Here is a 27,788-nt window from a genome sequence, read left to right as displayed (position 1 = left end):
GGGAGAAGGAAGGATAGAGCTGAGAGAAAAACGCCTGCTCAGCCCCATCTCCCACGCCAGGCAGCACGCCTCCTCTCCAGGACGGAGATACACGGCCTCACGTCTCGGCGGCTGGAGCAAACTGGGCAAACGGGTGCAGCTGGCCGGGGCAGCAGGCTGGAGAGCAGGAGTTGTGTGCCCAGCACGGACTGGGAGAGGACGTCTGTGCAGGGCTCAAACTCCCTCTACAGTCCCAAGGAGAAAAAGCAAATGCTGCCAGGGATGCAGCCCCATGCCTGCGGTTTTCTCAACGCCTGAGTCGATGAGAGGAAAGGGGCAGCACAAACCAACCCCACGCTGCTCTATCGCACATTCCTAACGCCGTCTGGAGTGGGAGAGGCTGGAATCGGCGCGGTGCCACAGCGGAACCACGCACCACGCTAACCTCACCCTCCAGTCCCAAGGCCTGTCTGCCCTCTTCCCACACACACTGGTTTTTTTGACTAATTAATGAAGCTGTTTGCCTTTAGGGCTGTTTGGGTTTTAGAAGGGCAGCTGTGCCGGAGTGACCCCAAGCACAGGAGCAGCTATTCCAGACAAAGATGAAGACAGTTCCTGCTCCTTCCCCAGCGTGGATCGCATTGGCTTTACATCCTGTGCAAGTACAAACCGGAGGTAAATGCAGGCAAAAACCTGCACAACCCTCACGAGAGGGAAAGAGACAAGAGAGCAGCGTCACATCACACTGCACGTGCCGTCCCTGGGTGGAAACGTCCGCGAAGCCGGCGGGGCAGGCGACCTCGCCCTCCTTTTCTCACGCCCCCGGCCTGCGGCTGCAAGGAGAGCTCCTCACTCCACCCCGGCATGAGAAGCACCAAGGCTGACATGTGCCTCCCGCGGCATTTTCCAAGCTGACATCAACTAATCCTGCAAATCAGGACCCACTCCTACGAGACCACGCTTTGCCAGAGCAGCACTCAGTGACCCAGCAACACCAGAAGTGCTGAGCCAATGCAGAAATACCGGGAGAGACCTGGCCCGGCGGACTCCTGGCACGCGTACCGTTGCTGCCCTGGGCTGGGGGTCTGAACCTGCACAGAGAGCAGGCTCCAGACCCACCTTCTGGCCAGCTAAAATCAAACTCGCTGATCAGCCCCTTCTGCCCCAGCTGCAACCGTTTTGCTAAGAGCAGTCTGGTGCCCTGCGAAACCCCCAACAGCGCATCCAGCCGTTCTCCCCTGCAAAGAGCAACGAGTTGTCCCAAATTCAGCCATTCTCACTCTTTTAGGGACAACAGTAAACATGTTCCCTGAGAGAGAAGCTGACAGAGAAAAAAAAAACTTGTAAAAGCTGGATTAAAAAGACCAAGTAAACAATTTAAATAATCTACAGTTCCTTCTAAAATCCCTGAAGGGGACCCCTGCAAAGCGTTTTGAGGGGGCAGGGGGAAAAGCTCGCACCTTGTGCTAAGCGCGCAGGAGGGCTGAGGCCCGGGGACAGGGGCAGCTGGGAGGACACATGCTGCTCTGCTCAGCACCCACCGCCTGCCCATGCTCCAGAGCCCCCCCAGACTGTGGTACAAAGCAAAATGCGCACTGTCCAGTAAAGCGCCAGCCACGGAAAAAAAACGCACATCAGGAAACGGGAAAGCACACTGCTACTCATGATGGTGAAGAGAAGCCATCTCAAAGCCTCCCCCCCTGCCAACGCCAAACATCCAGGGCCACGGAGTCACCTAGTCGCATAAAATGGCACGCGCCGCGCCCGGGGCAGGTCTGGCACAGCCCCGCTGCGTTAGCAGCCACAGAGCAAGGTCTGCAAGGCAACATCCTCTCCCGGGGCAGGCAAGCACGAGCACACAAGGACTCCTGACCATGCTGGCCATCAGATGTGCAGTTCCGTCATTTAACATCTGCATAAAAGCCAGCAGGTCTTCACCGGCCGGGGGAATCGTGTGCTTTCAAGTCTTTACCCACGCAGCAAGGAGGATTTTATAAAAGCCTCAGGACACAGCCACGCAGTGCAACGGGGCAGCGCAGAGAAGCCCGGATGGGTGCTGAGCAACCAACAGCACCGCTGGAGCTGCGTAACCGCATGCTGCTGCTCTCGGGGTGCACGGATGAAATGGCTTAAACCACTCCACCACCCAAACGCTCCTCTGCTAGGTCTGTAAAGTTCAACAGGAGACTCCGGTTCCCAAGCACCTGAGCACAGGGTTCACTTTGCCGCTCAGGAAACAGACCCTCTGGGAGGGAAAAGCAGTGGCTGAAAGGATGAAAATGCCACCAGTTCCAGCCATGCCACACCACACCACGTAGCAAGATGGTGCCTGACCACAGAACATGATCTAACAGAGTTCGATCCAAAACCACAACGTTCTGAAAAGCGTGCCCAGCCCGGGACCCTCGCAGGGAGGAGACCGTTTTGTCTGCTCGCTAACGAACAAAGGGAGGCAGGGTTGAAGGGACTGCTCCAGACCACACAGTACAGGATTCAGAAACCCCACCCTGACCCCACCACTCCTTAGGGCTGCAGGGTTTTGCTATCCCTAACTGGACACCACGAGGGAACGTCATTCCCCTGGTAGCCAGTCCGTAAGTTGCTGTGCCAATCCATGACAGCCGCATCTCCGCGGGACAGCAGCACTGCGCTCAGCGAGGCAAGCAATGTCAGGAGGAGCGTCCAATCCCCATCAGCCCAAAAAACCCCCAAATCAGATTCAGGCTGGAAATCAGCTGAAGCACGGCTGCCCACCGCTGCATCTCTGCCCCAGCTGGGCTGCTGCTGATCCAGGGAGAGCTCTCCCCTCCCGGATGCAGCAGCCAGCACCCGCTGTCCCTACAGACAGGTCTCTGGAAAGCAGACTCCACATTTACCTTGCCACCTCCGGGCTGGTGCTTCAGGTTTTCGGTTGAGCCGATTTTGGATTTCACATTTTTCAGGTCAGGCATGGGTGCGGCTGACGGCTGGATGCGGCTCTTGGCAGACGCAGGAGATTTCGGTGGCGTACGAACCACTGCCACCTTCTTGGGCTCCCTGGCTGGTGGGGTGGGCAGAGAGGGAGTGCGGGAACGGCTGCCCGGAGTCCCGGGGGAGCCGGGACTGCTGTAACCGCTTCTGTCTCCAGACTTGGGCTGCTCACCTGAGGTTTGCAGACAGAGGAGGGCAAGCACAGGGTAAGCAATCCGAGCACGCAACCCCTTCCTCACTCACTGCCTGCCTTTACGGGGTTCATCTGCCTGGTCCAAGGGCCTACCCACTACTCCTAGGAGTAGCAGGGGGGAGATGGTTGCACTTTCTACTTCTTTTTAAAGTGAAAACTGTGATTAAAGGCAATTTCCTAGTATCTCAGAAGGAAGACGGTCTTCATTGTCTGGATCATCCCCACCCAAGCATGATGTTAGCATGCATGACAAATCACAGACAAAAGACACTCAAACAAAACCATTTTCCTATTTGAAATCTAGAAGTACTTTTACAAAATTATTTTTATTATTTATGCCATTAAATAAGGCTGATCACTGAGCAGCTTAGGACTGTCCCCAGTCTGAAAAGAAATGGAAGAAGAAAAGAAAACCCTTAAACATCACCTTTCTCAGACTTCGCTGCTGCAGGAGGTGGTTTTTTCTGCTCCTTTCTGCCTGTTTAATGAATGAGAAAGATGCTTAAACATAATAAAGCTGGAAATTTAATTGATTTAAGGTTTTATGCAGCTCTGGTTAAGTATGGAAAATATATATATTCAGTGAAATGCACCATTTTAATGGAAATTCACAATGCCTGCTGCTTTCTGGGGTTTTCTTCTCTGAGAATAGTGGGCTAATCTCCATTCTTGCCATCGAAGAATTGATCCTCTTGCCCCTGGTCTTTGTGAAATATTGTCAAGAGAAAAGGAATAGATGGATTTTAAAAACGCAGCTGTCTAAATCTTCCAAGCTCAAGGAAATCCCAAAGGGATAAAGCAACCTCTCCTACACACTGGCACCTATACGAACAGAGCAGATAAAGCAGAAAGGCTCACTTCAGGGAAATCATCCCTACCTCTGCATCCACAGCCCCGTGACAGGGCTGAGCAGCTCCGAACCACCACGCAGACCTCACTCAGCCTGACAGCCGTGCCCTTGTCCCACTGGGACAAATTTCTTCCCCACCCACAGGTAACTGCCTGGGGAGTCAGACAGCACCACCAAAGCAGAGCCTCTAGAGTCAGAGACGCTGTGGGAAGGTGGCTGCACGCCTCTCTCGCCATCACCTTACCGGAGCTGGGAGGTGTCTTGGGAGTCGTGGGCGTCTTTGCTGGGATGCGCGTGGCGTTGGTCGAGTTCCTCTGAGCCTGCCCAGCTGCAGACCGCGGCGTGGCCGTCTTCGTGCCACCCCTCATCTCCGAGCCCTGGGGAGGCAAGGGGAAAACGCTGATGCAGGAGGGGATCTGCCCAGGAATGGGCTATCGCTCCTCAGGGATCAGAGCCACGTGAGACCCTCCTGCTCCCTACCCTGACAGCCCACAGGAGCTCCCAGGGGTTTCCCCAAACACAGGCATCTGCCAGTTCACACCTCCCACAGCCACTGCACGGTCGCTCCTGGGCTGGCAGAGCGGCTGTGCCGCCTTCCCAAGTGAGCTCAGCTTCAGCTACATTATCGATTGCACACTCGGGCCTGGTGAAAAAGTATGTTCAGCTCCTCTGTCCTTTAAATTTCATTGTTTTGTTTCCCCTGTCCTGCTGAAAATTTATGCAAAAGAGAGGCTCTAGTTAGGAGCACGTTGCCAGACTCCAAGCACGGAGAAGCTGTAATACACTACCGTAACGCGGACATAATCTGAAATGGCAAAACGCAAAAAAAGCCTCCCCAGATCTATTGCTTTTTAATGCTAGTCTGGGTACAAAAGCTCACAAAACAGATACACGTGAAAATTCACTGCTCCCAAGGCAGCGGGGAGCCAGCGCAGAGCCGTCACAATCCCTACCACGGTAAAACCATATCCCGTTGTCTGCACCCTGCAATCCCCGCTCCTTCCCTCACCACGGGCGTATTTGTACGACAAACCACCACAGAGGGAACTCCAAGCTCCTTTTCACACTGTGGAATAACCACGGACGCGTGTGCATTTCCGATTCCCGGCGTAGCACCTGGCAGGTCTGGCTCTGGCACATTTCAAACACATCTGCTGTTTATAGCCAACGCGCCCACCAAACGCAGCATAAAGCCGCAAAACAAAGAGGAGCACGGAAGAGCACTAAGGGACCTGGGAACGCCGCAGGAGACCAAGAGACAGCCGGCAGCAAGGAGGTATTTTTGCCCGCGTGCTGGTGAGATGAACCCAGTCGCTTCAAACACCAAAACTGGAGCCAAGCCTGGCCGCAGCCACTGGAAGGCGAAGGGGAGGCACATCCCGCCCTCTCCGCTGAACGGGACACGGAGAGGCTGCTCAGCCAAGCACTGCCAGACCGGTCAGGAATTCCATAGGGTATTCCCCACGGCAGCTCTGCCTCTCACATCCCATTTCCTTACCTTGGCTTTCGTTTCTTGCGTTCCCGTACTGGCAGGTCGGGATGTGACAGAAGAGACTCGTTTAGAGGCGGAAGCAGGGCTGGAGCGCGTTTTCAAAGGGGCTGTGCTAGAGGAGGTGTGTCGTTGGGGGGGGATGGAGGGTCTATCACCTGAGGGTTTGGCAGTGGAAGGTGAGGATTTCTTAAACATGGAAACAAAATATAAATGGAACAAAAAAAAAATCAGTATGGGAGGAAAACAAAAGGGGATCACTGACATTAAACAGGATTAGAAGGTGCAATACAGAAGTGGGTGTGGGACAGGCGGTGGCTGGTGCTGCCCTCTCCTCGCAGCACAGAGCTGGGCAAGAGCTGAGGGGCCTGGGGCACTGCTGGGGTCCCACGGCTGCAGCGGTGGCCATGGGATACCTCAGCTCTATTCCTCCCACCTGCTGCAGCAACACCCAAGCCGCTTTCTGGGGAAAACGTCACCCCGGGACAGCCTGCCCTTGCCAGCGCCCCCCACACCAGTGGCACATTTGACCACCTGAACGGCTCCATTTTCCCCCAAACTCTGCATGTGCTCCACTGGCAACGGCACTGCGAGGTACAGCACCACCAGCACCGGCGCTGCTGGGAGGGACAGGCGACTGCTCCCAGGGCTCAACCCCACCATACCTGCTTTCTGGTAACGAATCACTGGTTTTTATCTAGATAATTGCTTGGTATCACTGTCAAATGCCTAGCCTGATACAATTTCACATTGAAAATAATTGTATTTCTCAACTTTAACTCTTTACCCACTAAACTGCCCATCAGCTTGTCCATTATCTGACCCAGGCACGAGCCGGGGTAACGGCCAGCTGAGCTAAACCTCCTCCAAATCAGCCGTGCGACAGACACCTTTAAACTTCTGGAACCTACCCCGCTACTGAACTTTATTCCTTACCTAGAACACAGAATCTTCAAGGTCTAGATTATTTAATTATTTTTTTTAAATTACAGACCTCGTTCTTTTCACTGTCACGGTTCTTGTCCCCAGTACAGCCCAAGGCAGTTTTGAGTTTGCTTTCGCACTGGTTTGCCCCAGTAAAGCCAGTCAGCTGCTTTCTGGTCTTGTGCAGAGAAAATGGTTTCTCTAACCACCCACCCAGCTCCATGAACCATGTTTGTTTTAGATTTGGTTCGCTTCCTCGCTCTCAAAGGTCACCACAGATTGCACCATCCAAACCAGGGTGAGGGAAGAAAAAAATAAAACCACTTTGAAAGACAGACAGAAGAATGGAAGATGATGGCAAGGTTTCCTAAGAGGCACAGCTGCAGCCCAGGAGAGCAGGAGAGGGACTCAGGAGCACGCGCAGCACTGAGAGGGTTGACATTGCCTCTGGTTTTGTTTTTAGCTTACCTTCGGTTTCTTTTCCTCAGCTTCAGTCCCTTCCTTGTCTTTGCTGTCAGCACGACCTGACAAATGGAAACACACACAGTTACACTTCTTGGGACTGGTCACTGAACTGCTGACATGTTCCTGCTCTCCTTCAAATCAAATCCTACACTTAGAAACATCCCAAAGTCACTCATTTCTTGCAGAAATACTTCATAAACACATTCTTCCTGGGTTAACAGATTATTCTGTGCACAGGCAATAGTGCATTAGTCATCACTGAAGCATCAGCCACACGCGACAAGGTCTGTGTGAGAGGATTTTGTCCGGATTTGCACTCAGTTCCAGTAGCATCGGCCCAGTTTAGGATAGAACTGTTCTCGTCAACCCTAAACACGAGTCTCCCTCTCCAAAACACCCCCTGGTTCTAACAATCGTATAAATAGAGACTAGAACTGAAGGATGCCCCAATCGTAGCAGCACCAGGTTGCCCACGATCTCATTTAAAGTTGTTCAGTGTGTTATTAACTTCGCGAAGCATTTTTCTACCCAGCCACCGTTACCTCCCCTCTCTCCTGCCACACCGCTTTCTGCCTCCCAGCAGACAGCACGCCTTCGATCTCCGTCAGACTCTGCAGGGTCTTAAGGCTCGAGCTGCTGTCCTACTTGACTCATATCAGGTACAGAGTGACTGATGATATTGCAGTGTTTGTTCTATAAGCACAACGGGCTGCAGTATTGCTAATTAGGAGATTAGAAACAGGGAGGAAGTCATGTTTGCACTCACAACAAAGCCCCTCTTCCCAGTCTTCAGCTAATTCCTCCTTATCCTGGGAGGAAAAGCCCCTGATATTCTCCCCAGTGTTTTGGAAACTTGCCCTGGGGGGTCAGCCCTTTCCCAGTGACGAGAACAACGTTGTTAAACCGGCACTGACCCATCCCAGCAAGCACTCCCTGAGCTGCCGGATGCACTATCCTCCCCAAATTCCGTTAAATTACAGACTGGAGCGAGGCTGGAGCTGAACAGCCATGAAGTATCTCTGTCTTTGAAGGAAAAGACCATTAAATAATTAAAGAAATTCCTCCTATGGAATCAGAAATTGGTTGGCTCTAGGCAGTGCATCCCCAGCCCGCCACCGTTGTCAGGCTCCGACGCGAGCGACAGCAAGCCATGCTGATGCCCTGCAGCGAAGCTTCCCGCTGGCTTATCAGGTGGTGAGCAACAAGAAATATGTTATGAGCTTTAGCTCCCACGGAAAAAGCTACATCAACAATTTCTTCGTGAACCCTGCGCAGCAAAGAGCACCGTTCTCTCTGCCGCAAACCAGAGAGGCAGCGAGCGGGATTTCCAGGCTAATGGAAGCAGTCAAGCCAGCTTTTGGGATGCAGCGGCAGAGCTTCCCCCAGGCCAGGCTCTGGACAGCCGGAGCTGAGGTACAGCACGGTGAGGCATCACCGGGTTTTGACGCGTGTTCCGCTGCTCCAGCTGATTTAACATAATTCAGTGCAAAACCTGCCTTTGGCCTCGGAGCAGGGCCCCTAGCGACACCCCTCTGAGCCCCAGTAAAGGTGGAAAATAGCTCTTGCAGAAAGAAAAGGTCTAAGAGCCGCTCTGCTGGCAGGGATATTCATGATTTGAGGGAAGAACTCAGACAGCCAAGAGTGAGATCGCTGCAGGAACACCGCAGCTCCAGGCCCTCCCAGCCCAGCGACACACACGGCCCAGAGCCAGGCCTCCACGCGCACAGGCAGCTCCCGCAAAACACCCCAAATTCAGGCACCACCCAGGGACGCACCGTCCAGAACCGGGATTGGAGCCGTACGCTTCGTAAGAGCGTGGGACCCGCCCTGGAGCGGGCCAAGGTCCAGCTAGGTGCAGACTTCGGCTCCAACAGCACACAGCAGCGGGTATTTAAGGCAAAAGTCCAAGAAACAGGACCAACACGGAGCTTCTTCCACGGTTAGACCTGCCATCTCACTTGTCTTTTTCCTCCTCCCTCCTTTTTAGGAAAGAATTATTGCACCGGACAGCGGACACATGCAAACCAGATGGCACGTGTCTTGCCGGAACAAGCTGCAGCGTGTGCCGGGTTAGCCCCACTCCAACATGCCGGAACAACATCCATCCGGTCTTCGACTTCTCCGGGAAGGTGCCAGGCGTGAGTTAAGGTGCCCACCCCATAGATCCAAGGAAATCAAAACAAAAACAGGTGAACAAAGCATGATCAGGAACACGCTAGCACCATGCAAGGGACGCAAAACCGAAGCGCGGGGGTCTGGCAGGTGTGCCAGGACATCCAGGATTAAACTAAAGGGGGAAGGAAGGGCAGGGAGAAGCAGCGGCACGTTGTAGATCAGGTCGCAGCAAAGGTCCAGGCCATTTCCCAAGCAGGATTCGAGAGGTGGCAGCAAGCTGAAGGACCGGTTCAGGCAGCCTTGTCGTGAGCAAGCCATCGGCAACACGAGCTCAGGGCAGGCAAACGCTGCACACACCTTTTAGGAGAGGGACGCGACTGACGGATTTATCTGCACCATGAGCACGAGGTTTCTTCCTGGGTGTTCGACATTCTCCTGTCTCTGGCACAGCCTCTTCCAAAGGAGCATCTTTGTCTTCCACATCATCTTTTAACTCAACAGAGGATTTGGCTCTTTCTGTTAAAGGTCCAGAATCTTCTCCCTCCCCAGGCTCACCTTCTTTTTGAGAGATGATTTCAGAAGGCTCTGATGGGGTGGCCTCTGTGTCTTCTTCCCCTCTCAACGGCTGCCTCCTCTCCTCTTGGTTCTCTCCTGCTTTCTGTGATTCTGTTTCAACAAGAAGTGCCTCCCTTGGGATGTCTCTGAGGACATCTTTGGACTTGTTTTCTTCAAAGGCGTATTCTTCAAGAGCTTCTTTGGCTGTTGCTGGACACAAGACCATTTCAGGTCCCGGTGAAACATGCTGCCCCACCAGGAAAAGCGAATCCTGCTCAGAAGTTTCATCAATATCACGGTCCTCATCTCTTTCCTTTCCACTGGCATCTTCTTTTAACAGGGCTGTGGTACATATGGGAGATGGCCCATCTTTAATACGGGAGTCATCTGTGCCGCCTGCTCCTGCCAACCCCTCAGCGCGCACTAGCTCTGCTCCCCGCGCTGGATCTACACCAATGCCTTCTGTGCCTCGACGATCCCACAACTCCTTGGTGTCTTCAGACGCTCTGGAGTCTTGGTACATATCCAGGGGTATTGGGATGGTGACCTCGATTCTGGTGGGAGCTGCTGTTTTAGCCTTTGTTTCAGGCGACAGAAGAGGCTGCTGAAGAACCCCAGCTACCTGCTTTGTGGGCTGGCTTTCTCCTTTTATTGCATCTCCCACAGGCTCCTGAGGGCCAGGCTGTAGCTTTGGAGAGCTTGGCTCCCCTGAAGTTGAAGACGCGAGGTATGAAGCATGGGCAAATAATTAGCACAGGCATGTCAAATAAGTAGTCACATACATAATGCTGAACAGAGACTAAGGATTTCTACTACCTAGAGTAGTACACCCTCCCAGAGCTCAAACCACCTCGGCTTTGTTCTCCAGAACATTTCCATTGCTACTGAGCTTGGGGAAGAGGACTCCTATCTCCTCTCCTACTGCTGTGGATCTCGACAGCCCGTGGAGCAGACAGCCTCAGCTGAAAGGACTGTAAGTAAAAATGTGGCCACAGCCACTCCGGACTGTGCAAGTGTGACATTTAAAACCCAAAACTGAAGGTCACAGAGACACAGATTGATCTCTCCTTTTTCTGGGGGGGTGGGGGGTGAGTAAAAGAGAGAATTCTGCTCTATCGCTGATCGCATGACACAGACCTTCACAATTTCACCCAACAACTGCTGTATTAAGCCATATATTCTAGTTGAGGTGGAATTTTTCTGTTAGAAATTCACTCAACTGCAGCTAAGATGCACTGAGCAATAGAGAATTCACCCTGAACGAAGGTAAATTGCTTTAAAGCCAAATGCCCTGGGAAGAACATGCATCTTGTACTACAAATTTGCCCAGCTTCACATATTGCGGTCTTTTTGAGCACCGATCAGGTAAACTAACGAGCCTAGATCAGAGCACTTCAGTACTGAGATTTCAACTGGTGCTCTGTTAGATTAACAAACTAGATTAAAACAAGAAAAGAAGAAGTCAAGACTGACTTGAATGTCCTCCCCACTTTGACCATAACGGTTAAGTGAAACTACCACACAAACACCTCGGAAATTGTGGTTGAAGAGAAATCCTAAACTGGCACCTGCTGGCAGGTAATATTTGAGATGTGGCATCAGGAAACACCTTTGCTAACCACAGGCATTTGGAAAGGTGTTTATGCAGCAGCCAGCAAATCGTGCTGGCTCATTTCTTCCGCAAACAAACAACAGGACCGTGAAGGACCGCCGGCGCAGGGATGTGGACAGCCAGTTCGTTAGCTGCGCTCCCATCCTCCGGAACAAGTCAGCGGTTCTGAGGCAAACGTGCAGCACAAGGTCAAGAGCTGGCAGAATGTCAGCACAGCAAAAACTGTGAATCAGAAGACGCTTCCTCACCTGAGACCGCAAAGGCGTTTTAACACGCTCTATCTTCACTGCAAAGATCGTCTTTCCAAATCCCCCACCACAAAAAATTAAGGTAGCTAGTAACAAGATATCCCTGACTCTGTGCGTTGTTATTAATATTCTCCTCCAAATCAAAAAGAACCAGACCGTCATTAAAAGGAAGCAGCGTGTTATTACCTGGAGATGTGGCGCTTAGGGACGTGGTTTAGTGGTGGACTTGGCAGTGTTAGGTTAACGGCTGGATCGATGATCCTAAAGGTCTTTTCCCACCTAAACGATTCTATGATTACAAGTCCACTTTCAGAGAAGTAACTCTTTACTTAGGAACCCAGAAGTGTCATATATAGGTCACATCCGAGCTCCGGCTAGCTGCATGTCCCCATGTCTGACAGCTGAAAGTTTCCAGGAGAAACGTCTTCACATAAATCTGGTGAGAAGCAGCAGCTAGAACCGGACTGAACAGTGCAGACGGAAGAGAGAACTTCACCCCCCTTCCACTAACAATCTTGATTTCTTTTTCGTAGCGGTACCGCTGTTTTAAATAGAGAAGAGCTGCTAGTCCAAGAAACACTGGACAGGCAAGCAAAGGTTTTAATTGCAGGGAGCAGACTGCACATAGCTGTGCTCATCTGCGTGTGGAAAGCAAAGATGAGCTGAATTCTGCCCTGAGCTGAGAAGGCAAAGCCCTATTCACTGCTTTATAAGACATGGATGTCTGTAAACGCACTAATGCAGCCACGAGGAGGAAAGACGCTGCCCAAGCAACTGGAAGAATTTTTTACGTCTATTGCACAGAAAACTCCCTTACAAAATGGAGTTTAGCTAAAATTTTAACTAGTGCAACAAATGAGCACTGTGGCATGTCAGTGCTAGCAAGACAGCAATATCAAAGTGAGTTTGAACCCTTAAGTCTGCCCCACTGGGCACAGAACAAAGCTAGCACTGAGGGCTTGGGAAAATCCCATCCTGAAGTTCTCCATCAAGTCAGAACTGAGCAGAGTCAAGAGAGGCTTTCCAGACAGCCAAGAGCTCCCTGGATAATTTCTTGGCTCATCTGAGCAGACGCACAATTAATGCTCTACAAACGCTCACCGCCCACCGTTGCCCGCCTTTGTCAGTCACATTCCCTAAAACTGGGATGAAAAAAAACCCTAACGTTAAAGTCAGGGTACCAGTGAGCAGGGTTAAGACATGTCTCAAGTTAGAAAGAGAGACAGTAATTAGAGAAACAATTCACTTCTTTCATGCGTGACACGCAGGGTCCAAAACCGACCCCGTTCAATGCTGAGCAGTTCCTCCTGGCGAACGGCGCCATCTCGGCTCCGTTTACTACCTTTCCTAGCCTGGAGGATGCCCTGTTTTGCAACCAGACAAACAAGCACCAGGGTTTCAGTCATTTGAGAGAGAAATTTGGTGCGTGAAAAGCTGCAGTTCCCTGAAACGAGTATGCGGAACATTCAAAGCATGTATGACCCTCCTCTGTCAGGAACAGGGAGAACTGCGCAACTGCTCGTAGAGTGCAGAGTATTTGCATCACAGAAGAAAATTCCCAGCCGCAACGTGTGGGCAGCAATAACTGGACCCCAGCAACAGATGATTCACTGACCTTCAGCGGCATCTCCTGCAGCGTGGTCCTCCAGGTTGGGAGTGGCTCCTACGCCCGCCTCTTCAGCTGGTCCCAGTTCAGAGAGAGAAGGGGAAAGCATGATCAAAACAAGAATTAAAGTCTAAGCATGTGTCTGGAGAATGTATTTACCTCCCTGCTGATTCTGCCCATCAGCGCTGTACTAGGAGCATCAGAAGGGAAATGAGCCCATGCTGACGGCGCATCTAGCTAGATTTACTCGGCTTGTGCTGTCCCAGACTAGAGGAGTGTTTCACCAACCCACACACCCTGGGTGGTGGGTTAGTACAAGCTGCTTCAGGCAGAGGGGCAGAAAACAAGCTGGTAAGGAGCTGGGGAACTTGTGGATTTATATCCCCTCTTCCACCCCGCCTAGCATTGACATTCCCAGCAGCACTCATGAATGTCTCTTACCTGAGCCCTGCCTTCTCGGTGACACTAGCTAGCTCCCCGAGATGAACTCTGCCGAGGCCATCTGACACCAGTAAGTCCGAGACTGGTATAAATCTGACACTTCAGAACACTGGTACGTTAGAGAAGCAGAGTTTTCCTCATAGCAATGATGGTTTGTCTCTATCAGATTTTTTTTTCAATTTATTATGACCACTTTCAAACCAGCTTAATCAATTATATTTGTATGTCACAGTTCTAGCATCAAACCAAGACTTTCTCTGTTTTTCCCATTTTTTTCCAAAGAGTTCAGGTCACATTGCTTCTTCCTGGCTCCCTGATACAGTCAGATCTTGAAACAGAGACTGTCATCCTTGCTAGCAGGCTAGTCGCTCTGCATTTCAGCCCAGGGCCCTACCAGCAGCCTGGGGACTGGGTACAGGACAGACAATTTGGCTGCCCGAGGGAGCGTGCCGCAGGCTTGTTTCAGCGTCTGGGCACTGGCAGAAGCCCATTTTCACCCCCTACCTTTCTCAGGTCCTGCCTGATGCTTCAGGAAAAGTCGATGGCTACCACACAGGACACACGCACACTCATTTTTCACATACCAACCTGACTCCCCCAGGAGCTCCTTTCCTCTCGTACACACACAGCTCTGCTGCAGCTCACCCCCATCTCACTCTGCCTCGGAAAGAGCCCCATCCCTGCCTGGAAAAGCAGGCCCAGGTGCAGTGATCCCCACAGAGCATTCAGGCTGAATTAGCCACTTCACTTCCTCTGCATTATCCTCAGAACACATCGGTAACCAAAGAACTGCTGCAGTGGCCTGGTTTTCACCTGCCACTTCAAAGACAACCGCATGGGCTGGGCTGAGCGAGAGCGCCGGTGAGGCAAGCAGCAAGGCCCTGCGGTGACCGCCTCGCTCTGCCAGCAAAGCGGGGCTGCTGGCAAAGGGGCAGAGATGACCGGGATCTGCAGGTAAGCGCTTAGCCTAGAGACGGGAGGCTAAAGCCACCACAGAGACACCAGAGAGAAAGATTGTCAGATCAGCTGAGAAAGAGAGAAGAAAAGGCTGCGAGTTTCCCCCAGGATGGGGAAGGCAAGAGGAAAGCTGTAAGCTAGAAATTATTTCTGCAGGCTGTGGAGAAGAAAGAAGCACGCATCAGGAGCAAAGTATGCCTCTGAGAGGTTTTGCAGTTTTATTTTTAAGCACTGACAATTCCAGCTCTCTGCTCTGTCTGCATCAAGAGATGAAACTGCACCTTGGTCTCCCTCACCTGTGGTTCCTTCTGGGATCTCCCCGTGCTGTTCGACACCACCCTGATCCTCGTGGTCTCCTTCCTCCACTAAAGGTGCTGTGGCATCTGAAAAACAACGCAGCTTTCACATAGCCATCGAGCGGCAAAACCCTGCGGAGGCCAGGACACGCCTGAAGAATGTTTTGCTCAGTAAAGCACCCGACTCCCTGCATCGAGCCAGTGCTCGTGGAGGGAGACAACCAAGCACGACACAGCGAAGCCAGTGCCGCAGGGACACCGCGAGCTGTCCCCTCTGCCACACAAACCACACATCTCCAGCGCACTCCTTACGCAGCTGAAGGCTTTACCACCAGAACTGCCTGAAAATGCACAGCCAAAGACAGCCACTGGTGCCTGATCTGCACGCGCGGCAACGCTACCTGCACAAGGACATCGCTGGTCTGGAGCGGGAAAGAACGGCTCCCAGCGGATACCTTCATAAACCATCCAAGCACTGCGACTGCGTCGCACTCCGAGCAACTCTGAGACAGACAGATACCTGGCTCCCTCTACCAGAGGGGTGTCTGCTCATCGGGACAGCCCCAGTCCAACTGGAAGGAGGGACAGCATCCCTTTGTGCCCCAGCCAGGTTCTACATACTGATTTCTTGAGCCACGTTCTCAGGAACAGAGCCGCTTCACAATCAGTCGGCCCACACCTCCAGCGGGTCGGTCAGCATCTCTGTCCACCCTTCCTTTAGATAAATTTGGCAAACTCATGCCTTTACCTGAAGTCTCCAAGAGGCAGACACTTGGTATTAAAGCAGCCAGAGGAATACAAAAAGTGCAGTTAATTAAAATAGTGAACAAGTCTCTAGACCACCTTGGAATTAGGCTCTTTCTGCAAACATAGCATTCAGATGACACTCTGGAGCAGCAGAGACATCCCCTGCGTCCTACCAATACGACCTCACACCAGCACGAAGTCTTGTTTTATGTATAGGCTCTGCCCACCTCATCCTTCCAGCAGGAATGATGCTGTACTAATGAATATACAAATACAAAGGGGGCAAAAAAAGAGCTATGAGGTACAGCTGACTCTGAAAAGGAACGCAGTGACCAGGACATGCTGTCAATATCTTGGGGGAGCGCAACGATTCAAACCTCGGCCCTGGGAGCACACAACGTGGACTGGTCCCAGCTGCGCTGAGCTAACGGAAGCTCATGGTCACTGTGTAAAAAGTCTGCAGGAAACAAACTGCAAGCAACTTCTTGAACTGTAATAAACACGTCGCCTTCCCTTGCGTTCCAACCCACTCTCCACCTTTAAAGCTCATTATCTCATTCTGCAGAGCGGCAAACCGCCGGCGATGAGGCTAATGAAGAACATTTGCCCGAGAGCGCAGACGCTCCCCTTGAGAAACCCCACCAGAACGCGGCACGGCGAGCCTCTCGGCAAGGTTTACCACAACCCCATCCATCATGGTTTCAAAGCAGTAAGTCAAAGAGCTCCCACCTTCCGTAGTTGGGGTGCTCTTAGCGTCAGATGTTTCAGAAACAGGCTCATCCGATCCATCATCGACTGGTATCTGAAGGGGATAGCCTGGAAAACATTCAAATACTTACAACAAGTCCTTGGCTATGAATTATGGCCTGCGTGTTACGAACTCTGATTGCCCAGTTCCGTAGCAGTAAGAAAGTGTAACTGGAAAGTATAAAACACCTGAACTAATAAGCAAGCAAAGCGTGAAAATGCCAACCAAAAGCACCAGTGTCATCACCAAAAGGAACAAGCGGAAACCCATCAGCAAAAGAAAAGCCCAGTGAACCGGAGCGCTAGAAACAGCAAAACATGGCACAAGCAGGAAAGGAGATCTTAGCAACCTAAGCAGAAAAGAAGTACAGCTTCTGAGTCACTGTTGTCCTCTCTGGAGCCGTTAGCCTCCCTCCCAGAGCAGGCTGCTGAACACTTCCATGATGTGTTAATTCTAACCATTGCAAACCAGTGAGTCTTTGTAAAGGGCCCGGTGTAGCGTGTAACGTACTGTGTGAAGACCTGGTTGCAAAAGTCATCTTTTGGAAGAGCAGGGCAAGAGGCACAAGTCTCCTCTCTGCAAGGAGTCTGGGCAAATAAAATAATGAGAACTGGAGAAAATTACTCAGAAAAGAAGATTCAAACTAACATAAGCAAAGTCCCTGGGAACCTGCGAGGTGCCAAGCTAAGGCTACAAGCTGAGAGGAGCCATCAGACTGAAATGCATTACAGAACCCGGGATGAATGGATGCTGTGGATTCTCTCCAGGACAGAGACAATCCATTCATCTGGTGTAAGCCGTGTCCAAAGCACCTCAAGAAAAGAAAATTAAGATGATGTTTATATGGAGCATAACCGGGAGTGAGTCCCACCAGGTTTGCTAGCGTTACATTGGTTTCCAAGCTCAATTGTGGAGCATGGTGGAATGAGAAAAGAAAGGCTTCTTGAGAAATGCAGGTCTGAAATACGGGGCGAAAGATTCCCGCATGGCCCCGCTCCCAGAGCTCTCTGTTCAGTTCTCCCCATCTCCCTGTGCAAGTGAGAAAAGCAGGCAGCAAGCAGCATCCTTGAGCTGTGTCTCCAAATAAAAGCAGTGCTTTATTTTTACAGTGAAATAAGGAGTGAACACAGAAACACGTGTTTGCAAAGCTGCAGCAATAACATCATCACTGGTCTGGATACTGGGGCTGTTCTGCTCCTGCTGGGCAATCACCTCAGCAGCATTTTCCTACGACTATGAACATCAGAGCATCTTGTGGGCTACCCACTGTCCGCTGGCTGCAGCCAGCTGATCCGTGGTAACCCTCCAGACACACATACCATCTCCTCCCGGCCATCCCCAAGGACCCTTCACGCCGCCACGCTGGCTTCGCTCTCCTCACTCAGGTCATTCTCTCCTCCTAGAGGTGCTCACCTGATGGGATGTGCTTCTCCTGGCCAGCTGCGTGATCATCCATCATGGTGACGTCCTGACGCTGCTCCGCCATCTCTCAGCAAAGTCACCTGAAGAGGAGAGGAAAAACAAACACCCGTCAGGTAAAACCTGACACAACACACCTTTGTTGGTGACGTGGGATTGAGTGCAGCCTCAGCAAGTTCGCCAGTAACACCAAGTTGTGTGGTGCCGTCGACACGCTGGAGGGGAGGGATGCCATCCAGAGGGACCTGGACAGGCTGGAGAGTTGGGCCCGTGCAAACCTCATGAAGTTCAACCAGGCCAAGTGCAAGGTCCTGCACCTGGGTCGTGGCAATCCCAGCACAAACACAGGCTGGGCGGAGAACGGATGGAGAGCAGCCCTGAGGAGAGGGACTTGGGCTGCTGGTGGGCGAGAAGCTCAACACGAGGCGGCAACGCGCCCTTGCAGCCCAGAAAGCCAACGGCACCCTGGGCTGCATCCCCAGCAGCGTGGGCAGCTGTCGAGGGAGGGGATTCTGCCCCTCTGCTCCGCTCTGGTGAGACCCCCCTGAAGCGCTGCGTCCAGCTCTGGAGCCCCCAACAGCAGAAGGACGTGGAGCTGGTGGAGAGGGTCCAGAGGAGGCCACGCAGATGCTGAGAGGGCTGGAGCAGCTCTGCTGTGAGGCCAGGCTGGGAGAGCTGGGGCTGTTCCACTGGAGTGGAAGTAGAAAGGTGCTAAAATGCAGAGTTATTTTTCTAACGTGCATCTACCCGCAAAAGGAAATGAAGTCGCCAGCAAACATCATCCACTTATGTGAAATAGAGACCACGTTTCTCCTTATTCTCCATGCTGGTTGGACAGACATTACTTTTAGTCGACTTCCTAATAGCTGATATAATTACAATCACCGGCAGTGATTAATAACCAGCTGTTAGTGTAATCGCACGTTTGCCATGACTGTCAGGAGCGAATGAACCCAGCAACGAAGCTCAGGTTACCAGCAGCAGGGAAACAAACGCGTGGTTTTGCTTGCTGGCAATGAATTAACTGGAGATATGGAACTACGGAGGAGAAACTCCAACGCCAGTAACCAGATCTCTCACTCAGCTTTTTTTAAGCCTTAGCAAGATGACGATGCAATTTAATTTCTGCCTTACACAGCTACAAAGCCATTTGACAAAACTGCACCAAGCCAGTTTGAGAATTCGTCCTGAAAGGAAATGACCCGTAAAAATGGAAGTATAAACTAGGAGAGGATTAAGTTCCTAAGTTTTTCCGTCAAAATGGTGGGCCTTAGTTATTTGGCCATATAGCTGCCCTCCTCCCAGAGCCCAAAGGATCATACTGGTCATCTCCTCATCTCATCTGGCCACCACTTGATACTGTTTAGAGGTCTACTTAGCACTGAAATACTGAAATACGATGTTAATCTGGTAAACAGGGCACAAAAGCAGCTTGGGCACGAACATGAGTGTAAAATGACACGCAGATGCGCTGCTCGAGTGCGTGTTTGTGTGTGTGCACATACAGAAGAGTGCTCTCTCTGCCCCAAATGCCAACCAGCACATGGCACTGGGTACGGTTTTCCCCACGTGCTGCCCTGCCTCTTGGTAGGAAAACGTGGCCAGGAGAAGCAGTTCCTACCCCACTCACAACTGATGGTCCCCAAGAGTCCTCCCAGCCCGGCTCAGCTCACTGAACACCTACAGATACTAACATCTTCGCTTCCCAACTGGAGACCCCGAGGCAAACCACTCACAAACCTGCTGTGCCAGATTTAAATGAGGCTTCCTGCTTCCTTTCGCTGCCTCCTCTTCTCTCTTCCTCCCATCTGATTTTCGGAGAGGAGCAATTAATGTTTCCCCCAATCTCTCTGGAAAGACACATTTAATCCTTTCTTGCCTCTGGACAAGAATTTCCTGGAACACCACCCAGGGAGGACTCCCAGCTTGACAGCTCGCGAGCTCGCACGCCTCGCCGGAGGCTCATCTGCTGGCTCCACGGACAGCATGTGATGCAGCAGATCATCTTCCACTTTTCCTCTGAACAGAGCATTTAGCATCTGTGCAAGCCCGGCACAACAACAGCGAGCAGTGATTCAGCAAAGAGCAGCGGATCTGCTGGCGGGCGCGCGGGGCTGCCTGGTCGCAGGGCTGACTGTCACCCCGCTTCCTGCTGACCCGCCAGTGCCGGGGCTTTTCAGCACAAAGAAACGGCCGGGGGTTTTTCAGAGAAGCTGACGATCTTGCTATCTGTCCGAGCTTTGCAAGAAGGCATTCAATGCTGTCACACCCAGAGCTGGGCAGAGACAGCCCTTGTTCCCACCGAGCTCCACGCGTGGCAGGGTTCAGTCGTCTCGGAGCTAAAGGACTGGAGGTGGGCTCGGGAGGATGCAGCCATTGATTTTTCAGAGACAAAGGAGAAAGAACTGTCTTTTCTGTTACAAGGGAAAAAGCACCACTAAAATCCACAAAGATCCATCAAAAAACCACTCAAGGAGACCCTGAGAACACCCAAAACCTGGCTGCAGCTTATGGAAGGCCCCGGATGCTCGTTAATTTGGACAGGATGATTCTGGGGGCTGATGCAGTTTGCTATGGAGAGCTGAGCATCTCCCAGCATACGAAGCACAACGTCCCCCTGCCACGTCTGCAGGCAGAGGAGCAGAGCCGCTCCACGCCTGAGCCACCGCGTGCAGCAGCCAGTGGAGGAGAAGAACCAAAACCCCTCAAACTGGACTGAGCCAAGGGGCGGGGAGGGGGATCCGGCTCCCAGACGGTTCCCACAGCATCTTGCTTTTGGCTGAGCAAATGCCCACTCAACAGACGCCTTTCCCACGAGCGCTTCCCCTCCCGAGCAGCTCGTGAAGCATTTCCTACAGCTCGCCCCCCAAGGCCGGGCAGGGCTGAGATTTAAACCCATTACAACAGGGCTGATGGAATTTCACCAGCACCAGAGCAGCAAATAAAGAACATCAAGCGCGCAAAGCGACTCAATGCATAAGGACGAGCGAGCCGCCGCCACCGTCACCGCCAAGCTGCAAAGCTCTCCCAGCAGAATTTGACATACGCAGGCCATACAGTCATACAGGAATAGCATCTGTGAGGATATCTGATGCTTCTCCAACGGATGCTGAACTTCATTCTCTCCCTCTTTCTTTTTCACCCACTGTAGACGTCAGCTAAAAGCACTGCTCGCTCAAAACCGTACTGACGATGCGCCGTTTGGGGACAGATCTGTTGAAACCAAGAAGCAAAACTGAATTGCCAATACGCAAACCCCTTCTTGTTCTGGTGGGAAAGTCTCAGCTTTTCTTCGGGTTTTCACTTGCCTAACAAATTAATATGACTAAAAAGAATTTAAATGTTACCAAAACTGCGTATTTGAGATTAGACATTTTAAACAAAGGTGGTCTGAAAACTGTGCATTTGAAAAAACACGTTGAATTTTGAAAAAAGTCCACAATGATAATCATACTTGTTTTTCAAGTGGGGGAAGGGGAAATCCCTCATGGGGAAAAACATAACATAAAGGGGAAAAATGTTCTAAAAAACTGTAAAACCAGCCTCACCTCGAAGCAATTGTTCAGTAGTGAATAATTACACCAAGGAGAGCTGCGCAGAGATAAACTTCGGCAGCACCCTCTGCGTGACAGATAAAGCACAAACCCTCCTAAGGATCTTATCCATTTCCAGCAGAACTACTCTTGTTACGCAGGGACGCTATCTGAAAAGCAACAGCCTGGCCCATCATTAACAGCTCCTCCAAACCTCACATTTTCCAAACCCACAGCCCACCTTTTGAGAGAAGAGGCGTATCGAGCCGGCACTCTGAGCTGCGCAACACGGCACGTGAGGAGGCAAGCAGGGGAACAAAGTTTTTACTGCCAGGAGCAGGAGAAACAGGCTGGCTTCTGGCAGTGGCAGCGTAGGTTTTTGCTCTTCATGTGCAACCTAATTAGGGCCCTGAATATAAACACGGTTTGCCTGAGAAGTGAATTTAACTGGTGAGAGCTCGGCCATCTCCTGCCGCCAGCCGCAATCGCGTTGCCATTCTCACCAGTGCTACGATGAGACGCTGGCTGGTGCGCAGCGTATCTCACTACCAGGCTTGGAGCTGCTTTCCCGGTGATCAAGGATCACAGAAGAGCGGCCTCCGAGCCTTCGACTGGTTTGAGAGCTGAATGTTGGCATCCCCACGCTCAGAGCGGCGTCACCTGGAGAGGAGCGGACGTTCCTGCTGTAAGCAGGGTGGGCTGGAGGTGTGCGCGGATCCGTCGGGAGAGCAGCGGGAGCGCAGGGCGGCTCCTGGCATCCACGACTCAGCCAGCTAAGCTCAACGTTGAGCAACCAGGAGCAACTCTCAAGCCTTTGAAGAGCATTTCACGGCTGAATCGGGCCCCAGAACAGTCCCTGCAGACCTGTGTTGTACAAAATGTTAGAGGCTAGGAGCCAAAACAGCAATTTACACCCCAAAGAGCCCAAAGCGTGCAGGACCACACATCCAGCAAGGAAAAGCCTTAAGTGAAATGATGCAAACCTTGAAGAGCCATTGACAGCACTTGAAGTTTAGGTCAGGAAGCGAAAGCTATTAGTCAGCTCAAGGTCCACAAGACATTTCAAGAGGAAAAATGACATAATTTTCCTTGTGGAGATTGACAAGGAAACCGAAACCAACATCACTGCCCTCACAGGACGCTGCAGAGACCTGACAGGAAAGCCTACCAGCTTTACGTGACGGTTCCCACACTGCCTGCGAAACCACGCGCTGCCTCGTGTCCAACGCCCACAACGGTCTCCGTGCCAGCACGCGGCCAGCTTGATTTTGCTTCACTTGCCAGATGCGAGCATCGTGAGTCGAGACACCGCCCTGACACCGCCCCGCAGTCATGCCCAGCAGAACTGAGCCAGAGATGAAAGCACTGCTCTTCTTCCGCTGCCTGTTCGGCAAATTTATTTTCTAAATAGCTCGTTAGGCTTGAAGGCATCAACAAAATGGCTTGGTCTGGTCTGTCAGCAGAGGTGAAGGCTAACAGAGCACAGCTGGTGCGGCACTGCTTAAAGCCAACTGCTCCATTTACGGCAACCTCTCGCCCCAGCGCGATCCACACACGCGAAAACCGGTCCAAAGGAAACAACGGCTGCATCCTTCCTCCACGAGGAACTGTAACTACAGCTACAAATACTATTTCATAAGGAGGGAAGGAGAACAGCAAACACCTATGCAAACCGGGATTAAAAAAAAAGAAAATCAATAAATTAACAAAAGAGATGAGAAGTTCCCAGGTAGAACACACGTAAGCCCTGTTTATAGGGCATAAACCAGCCCCGAGCACCGGAAAGCGATGTCTCCCATCAAGCAGCACGTTTATCCTGCCTGGAGACCCCGCTGCGCTGCGGATCATGAGGCCACACGGCGCCACGCAGCCCCGCGCCCCGTCTGCAGCAGCGGTTCCTGCGCAGCCAGCAAACAGGCACCCCGGACGTCTTTTCTGGAGCGCAGTCAGGACACATCGCCACCGGCACAAAGGCACAGCAGAGCCCTCGCCCCGCCGCCGCCGCGCGGGCCAGCCACCAGCAAACCACACACAAAGCCTCCCGCGCTCTCCGCCTGGGAAGATTCAGATCCCAAATTAAGTCAGGCAGCCCCGAACTCTTAATCCCTCGGCAAAAGGTTTCCGCGCGATGAAAGGTAAATAAATCCAGGGCCGAAAACAACGTACCCTATTGAGAGCGGCGCAGTGGCGGAGGGGGAAGAAAGCAGATGCCGGGGACCACACAGCTGTGCTTCAGTGGCACTCAGCCTTGTGCAACCCGTGCCAAACGACATCATTAGCACTGTCACAAAGGGGTACGAAAACGCATACCCGCAGCCCGTCTGGTGCCAGGAGACCAGGACTCCCGCGACGCCCGGCCAAGGAAAAGCGGGTCAGCAGCCGCACCCCGCATACCCGGCAACACGCAGGGCTACCGGCGCAGCCCGAGGATCAACGGGACTCAATCCCCACGGGCGCCGTTTCCGAACGGCCGCGGGATTATCCCCGAGCACAGGGGAAGAGGTAGAGCCTCGATCTGCAGCGTTTCCAACCGCACAGCTCCAGCCATCACGAGCCTGGGAACTGATGGCTCCATTTACATACGCACAAATCCCAAAATAAACCAGGCGCTGGCAGATCTGCTCGTGGCCAGGTGCGGGGGTTACTAGCCACACATTGGTAAGGAAACAGAAGAAAGAGAAATTTCAGCAGAGGGTGAGTGCAATGCTTTGAGAGAAACTGGCCGGAGTTGCACACTCCGGTACTCATCACTGGGTCCAAACCAGCAGCTCCAGTATCAACATCAGCCACAAAACGTCCAAGCAATCACCCAGCTAATTTCCAGGCGCGGGCAGAGTAAAACCTCTGGGCTATTGTGTCTTGTGCTCAGCTGCCGCAGCGTCTTCCTTCTCCGTTATTTAATGAGAAAGGGCAGTAAGCACTCAAAATGAAAATTCAACAAACACGAGCTAAGTGTTACCTCTGAAAGGTGATCAAACACAAACAGGGTTTCAAAAAAAGCATCATTCCATCTGAATTAGTTAATTAAACTGGAGTGACAGCCCCGTGAAAGAACATCAGCCTGAAAGGTGGTTCATAATTTATAAGCAACTTCCTTTTCATCTCCTTTGTGTACTTCTCCAAGCACTGTTTTTCCGAGAAGCTGACAGAGGAAGGGATATGGCTGGTGATCTCATTAATTGCAGGCACTGCCAAATACACAGTGAGCTGAGGAACTGCGTGGAGTTTCAAGTTATCTAGTCAAGAGGCTAGAAAAAAACTTCCTTCGGGCTCACAGACAGACAAATGCCTCTGAGAACAACAGGAGAGAGCTGCACAAGAAGTCTCAACAATGCATCTTTCTTCTTTTTTCTGTCCACAGTTTTTCCACGTTCTGGTTTAAGTGACTCCTGGAACTTTCGACACCATTCCTCGGGGGCAGGACACCTTCCATACGGGCGTGGGACGGGTTTGGGTTCACAGCAGAACAGCTTTGAGGCACGGGAGCCTCCTCACAGCAAGGGTGGTGACGCTGGCGTCACGCACACCTATTTGGGACGCGAAGGTTACCGAGACCAGACAATAAACAACTCCCACACCAACTAATAACACGTTACCAAGTCTGGAAAGGAGACAGGGAAAGGCGAGGGTGGTAACACCGAGGGCAAGAAAGCCCCAAGCAATGAGATGCCACAATTCTGTACAAACAGCATCAACAGGGAACAGGAAAACTGGGTTCTAAGATGCAAGAGCTCACAGACCCGTCAGTAAACAGCCCGTACAAATCCAGCCTCTCCCAGCAAAGCCAACTGCTGGGGGTCACCAGCTGGCAAAGGTCTCCAGGGCACGCTCGCGGCTGTAAGAAACCCAAGGGATGCTCACATACCGACAAGTTCCTCGGCGTTGCTGAGAATTAAACTAACAGAATTTGCCATCCCAAATCAGCTTAGGCCCAGTTCAGCAGCTGCCTCCACGCAGGGTGGCAATTAGGAGCCCAGATTATCCGGGCACACAACTCCAGCCCCCGGCCCGAGCTGCAGCACGAGCTGGACTCGGGAGATGAGAAATGGTTTTATGCGCGCGTCTCTTCTCCGCCCAAATAAAAGGGGGAGCACAAATGGGGGCCTCTTCCAGGAACAGGCGTGTACTGGGTGTCACTTGGGGGAACAAACACGAGTGGAATATTAACCCCCAATCTTGCATCAGCTGCGACTGACAGAAGCGCACGGCGGTTTACCACGGACGCCGTTGCTCCTGCCTTCCCTGCAAGGGGAGCAGAGGGGAAAAGGGCTGTCCCAGATCAGCCTGGGGACCAACGAGAGCGGAAGCCAGACTCACGGACACCACCAGCTGCCTGCTCCCAGCTGCACTGCTCTCCTTCAGCAGGGCTCTCGGGAGCAGAGAAACCAGAGGAAGCTCCTGAGGGACACTACGGGGACACAAGGGCAGCAAGGCTCCACCTTCACCCCACCAGAAACCCCAGCACCTTCCTCTCAACCTGCAGCACCTACCGCCGCTATCAGCGTCTTCCCTCCTTGATCTTTCACCCCTTCTTTCCTTTTCTTTTTCACTTTTTGTCTGGCTTATCTGACCAGGTCAAACTCACCCTTTTGCAACAGCAGCCCCCGACCCACCCCAGCTTTCTCTGGGCCCTCACTGGAGGGCGTTTAAGGGCGACGGCTGCCCCGGGAGGAGGTGTCAGCACTCCTGATCACCCTTCTCCTTCCATCCTGCGATGCAAAGATCAGGCTGCCTTTAAGTCCACGAACTTCAGCTAGATTAAAGCTCTGATTAGAGGGGCTTACACAGCAGTAAAAAAGGAAGCACCAGTAGTTTTAAAGCTCGCCCTGTCTGTTCAGCAGGCTCTTTGTGAACAGGAGGAAGAGAAGCCTCTTTGGCAGGGATTTACTAGGCTGCCTTCGGATTTCTTCCCAGCCCCCTGCTAGAGTATCTTGCAGTCGCGCGTTTCGCAGAGCCATGAGATGGTCTACGGGTGGATAAATTCTTCCTCCCCCAAAATCCTGCTTGCTTGGGAAGCCTTTAAGCAGTTGAACATGTAGAGCGGATCAAAGAGAAGGCAGGAGATCTTATTTACCAGCTAATTCTCTTTGACTCTTCCCATCCCAGGCTCAGCCCAACCCGCCGGAAATCAGAGCATCTTCCCTGCTGCCGCGGGTTTTAAGGCGGGCTCACCGGCATGGCAAGCTTGTATCTGTCATTATTCACCGAACAGAAAATGGTGGAAGCCTAACATTTCCCCTTTCAAAGGCTGCGCTGCAGGACGCTCCCACGACGAGCAGCCAAGGAAAGTCCTTTCACACAGCAGTCGCTGGTCAAAGGAGCCTGGCAGGGCTCATCTGCTCTGGGGAGGCTTGCAATCCGCCACAAGCAGGACTGCTAGTGTGGCCAGCGGTTTCCCACGGCTATCACAATTTTCTTCATTAATACAAGGGCAGGAACAAACTCACAGGACTGATTTCATGCTCCAGTGGGTACCACAACACATCCCAGAGCAGAGAAAAGCTGACAGACACAGGATCGTCCCCGTTTCTCTGCACACTGTCAATGTGAAGGGGCACTGAGCGTGGTCACAACCCTTCTTGGGTCCCCAGAGAGAGCTCCTGAAACGCAATTCAGTCAATTAAAGAGCTGAAAAACACCCCAAAACTCGCTCTTTATTAGGCAGCCAGCCACCAAACCCCCTCAAAGAGGAGGGCGAAAACACCCGTGCCGGCTGACGAGACCGCGCGGAGCTGAGCTCTCCGCGGGGCGCTCCCTCCACCTGGCCGGTGGGACGCCATCAACCGAGACATCAAATAGCGGCGTTGCTAGCAGGCTAGCGAACAGCGACTCCTTGAAAGCAGCTCTGCTGCTCCTCATCTTCACGCAAGCTCTCCAGCACCGTCTCCATTTTCCAACACGCTGCTTCGCAGCGCCGCTGCGTGCCGGAGGACCCAGCAGAGGCGACTGCCAGCGCGAGAACCAAAGCCCTGTTAATTTATTTTCTCCGCGGGCTTTTGTAGGGGCACACGCGCAACAGCATCCATCTGGGGCACCAGAGCCACCGGCTAGAGAAATGTCTGAAAGCTGGGGTGACCAGGGATCAAATACAAGCCCTGAGCCACCTGCAGAGCACGCGCACCATCAGTGCTTCTCTGCACGGAGGAGTTTAAGCCTGAAGTTCTTCATTTAAGAAGAGAAGAAAGGAGAGAAACCCGCTGCAGCACTCAGTCGCCTTCCTGCCAGCCCGATGAATCTTCTCCTTCTTCGCTGCAGGAGCAAACAGCCACCTTCGCCGCGGTGCAGAGCACCAGGGCACCCAGGGACACATGCGCAGGATTAAGCCTTCCCGTGTTTGGTGCTGGGCTCAAAGGATGCTGAGACCGAAGGAATCAACGTGCAACCGGAAGCCTCGTAAATTAAGAGAATTTAATGAGAAGGAGACTTCACTTACACCTATAGAAGGACTTGAAGATCTTGCCTTCCACCCCAGCCACCACAGGAACGCGTGTGCACGTGCTGCAGCACCGCAGGAAGGGCCCAAATTATGTGGTGAAAAATTTTGGTACCTTGGCCTCAGAGTAGCAATGTTCTGTCTGTACAAAGATCCAAAGAGCAAGGCCCCTACCTCAAAACTGGGCAGAGCAAGGCTGCAATTCAAG

At 52.3% G+C, this 27,788-nt stretch overlaps 1 protein-coding gene across 8 annotated transcripts in view; it reads right to left on the bottom strand.

The window, feature by feature from the left end:
* Positions 1 to 27,788, bottom strand: part of MAPT (microtubule associated protein tau) — a 47,878-nt gene that overhangs the window by 7,813 nt on the left and 12,277 nt on the right. For 2 of the 8 annotated variants that reach the window (XM_086766844.1, XM_086766845.1), the window contains exons 2-10: positions 17,609 to 17,697; positions 16,177 to 16,263; positions 14,701 to 14,787; positions 13,016 to 13,081; positions 6,874 to 6,929; positions 5,491 to 5,670; positions 4,237 to 4,369; positions 3,570 to 3,620; positions 2,856 to 3,121 (exon numbers count right to left, since the gene is read on the bottom strand). In XM_086766844.1, the coding sequence (XP_086622970.1) occupies positions 2,856 to 3,121; positions 3,570 to 3,620; positions 4,237 to 4,369; positions 5,491 to 5,670; positions 6,874 to 6,929; positions 13,016 to 13,081; positions 14,701 to 14,787; positions 16,177 to 16,263; positions 17,609 to 17,681 (999 nt within the window). In that variant the 5' untranslated portion in view covers positions 17,682 to 17,697. Of the gene's footprint in view, positions 1 to 2,855; positions 3,122 to 3,569; positions 3,621 to 4,236; positions 4,370 to 5,490; positions 5,671 to 6,873; positions 6,930 to 9,342; positions 10,249 to 13,015; positions 13,082 to 14,700; positions 14,788 to 16,176; positions 16,264 to 17,608; positions 17,698 to 27,788 lie in introns of all 8 variants that reach the window. The other 6 variants (XM_086766848.1, XM_086766852.1, XM_086766846.1 and 3 more) reach the window with 4 other exon arrangements.

Source organism: Chlamydotis macqueenii, chromosome 25, assembly GCF_036417535.1.
Source record: "Chlamydotis macqueenii isolate bChlMac1 chromosome 25, bChlMac1.mat, whole genome shotgun sequence".
In the NCBI taxonomy this organism is placed as follows: Eukaryota; Metazoa; Chordata; class Aves; order Otidiformes; family Otididae; genus Chlamydotis; species Chlamydotis macqueenii.
Note: the sequence above shows the minus strand (reverse complement) of the source record. Positions and strands in the feature narration are given on the sequence as shown.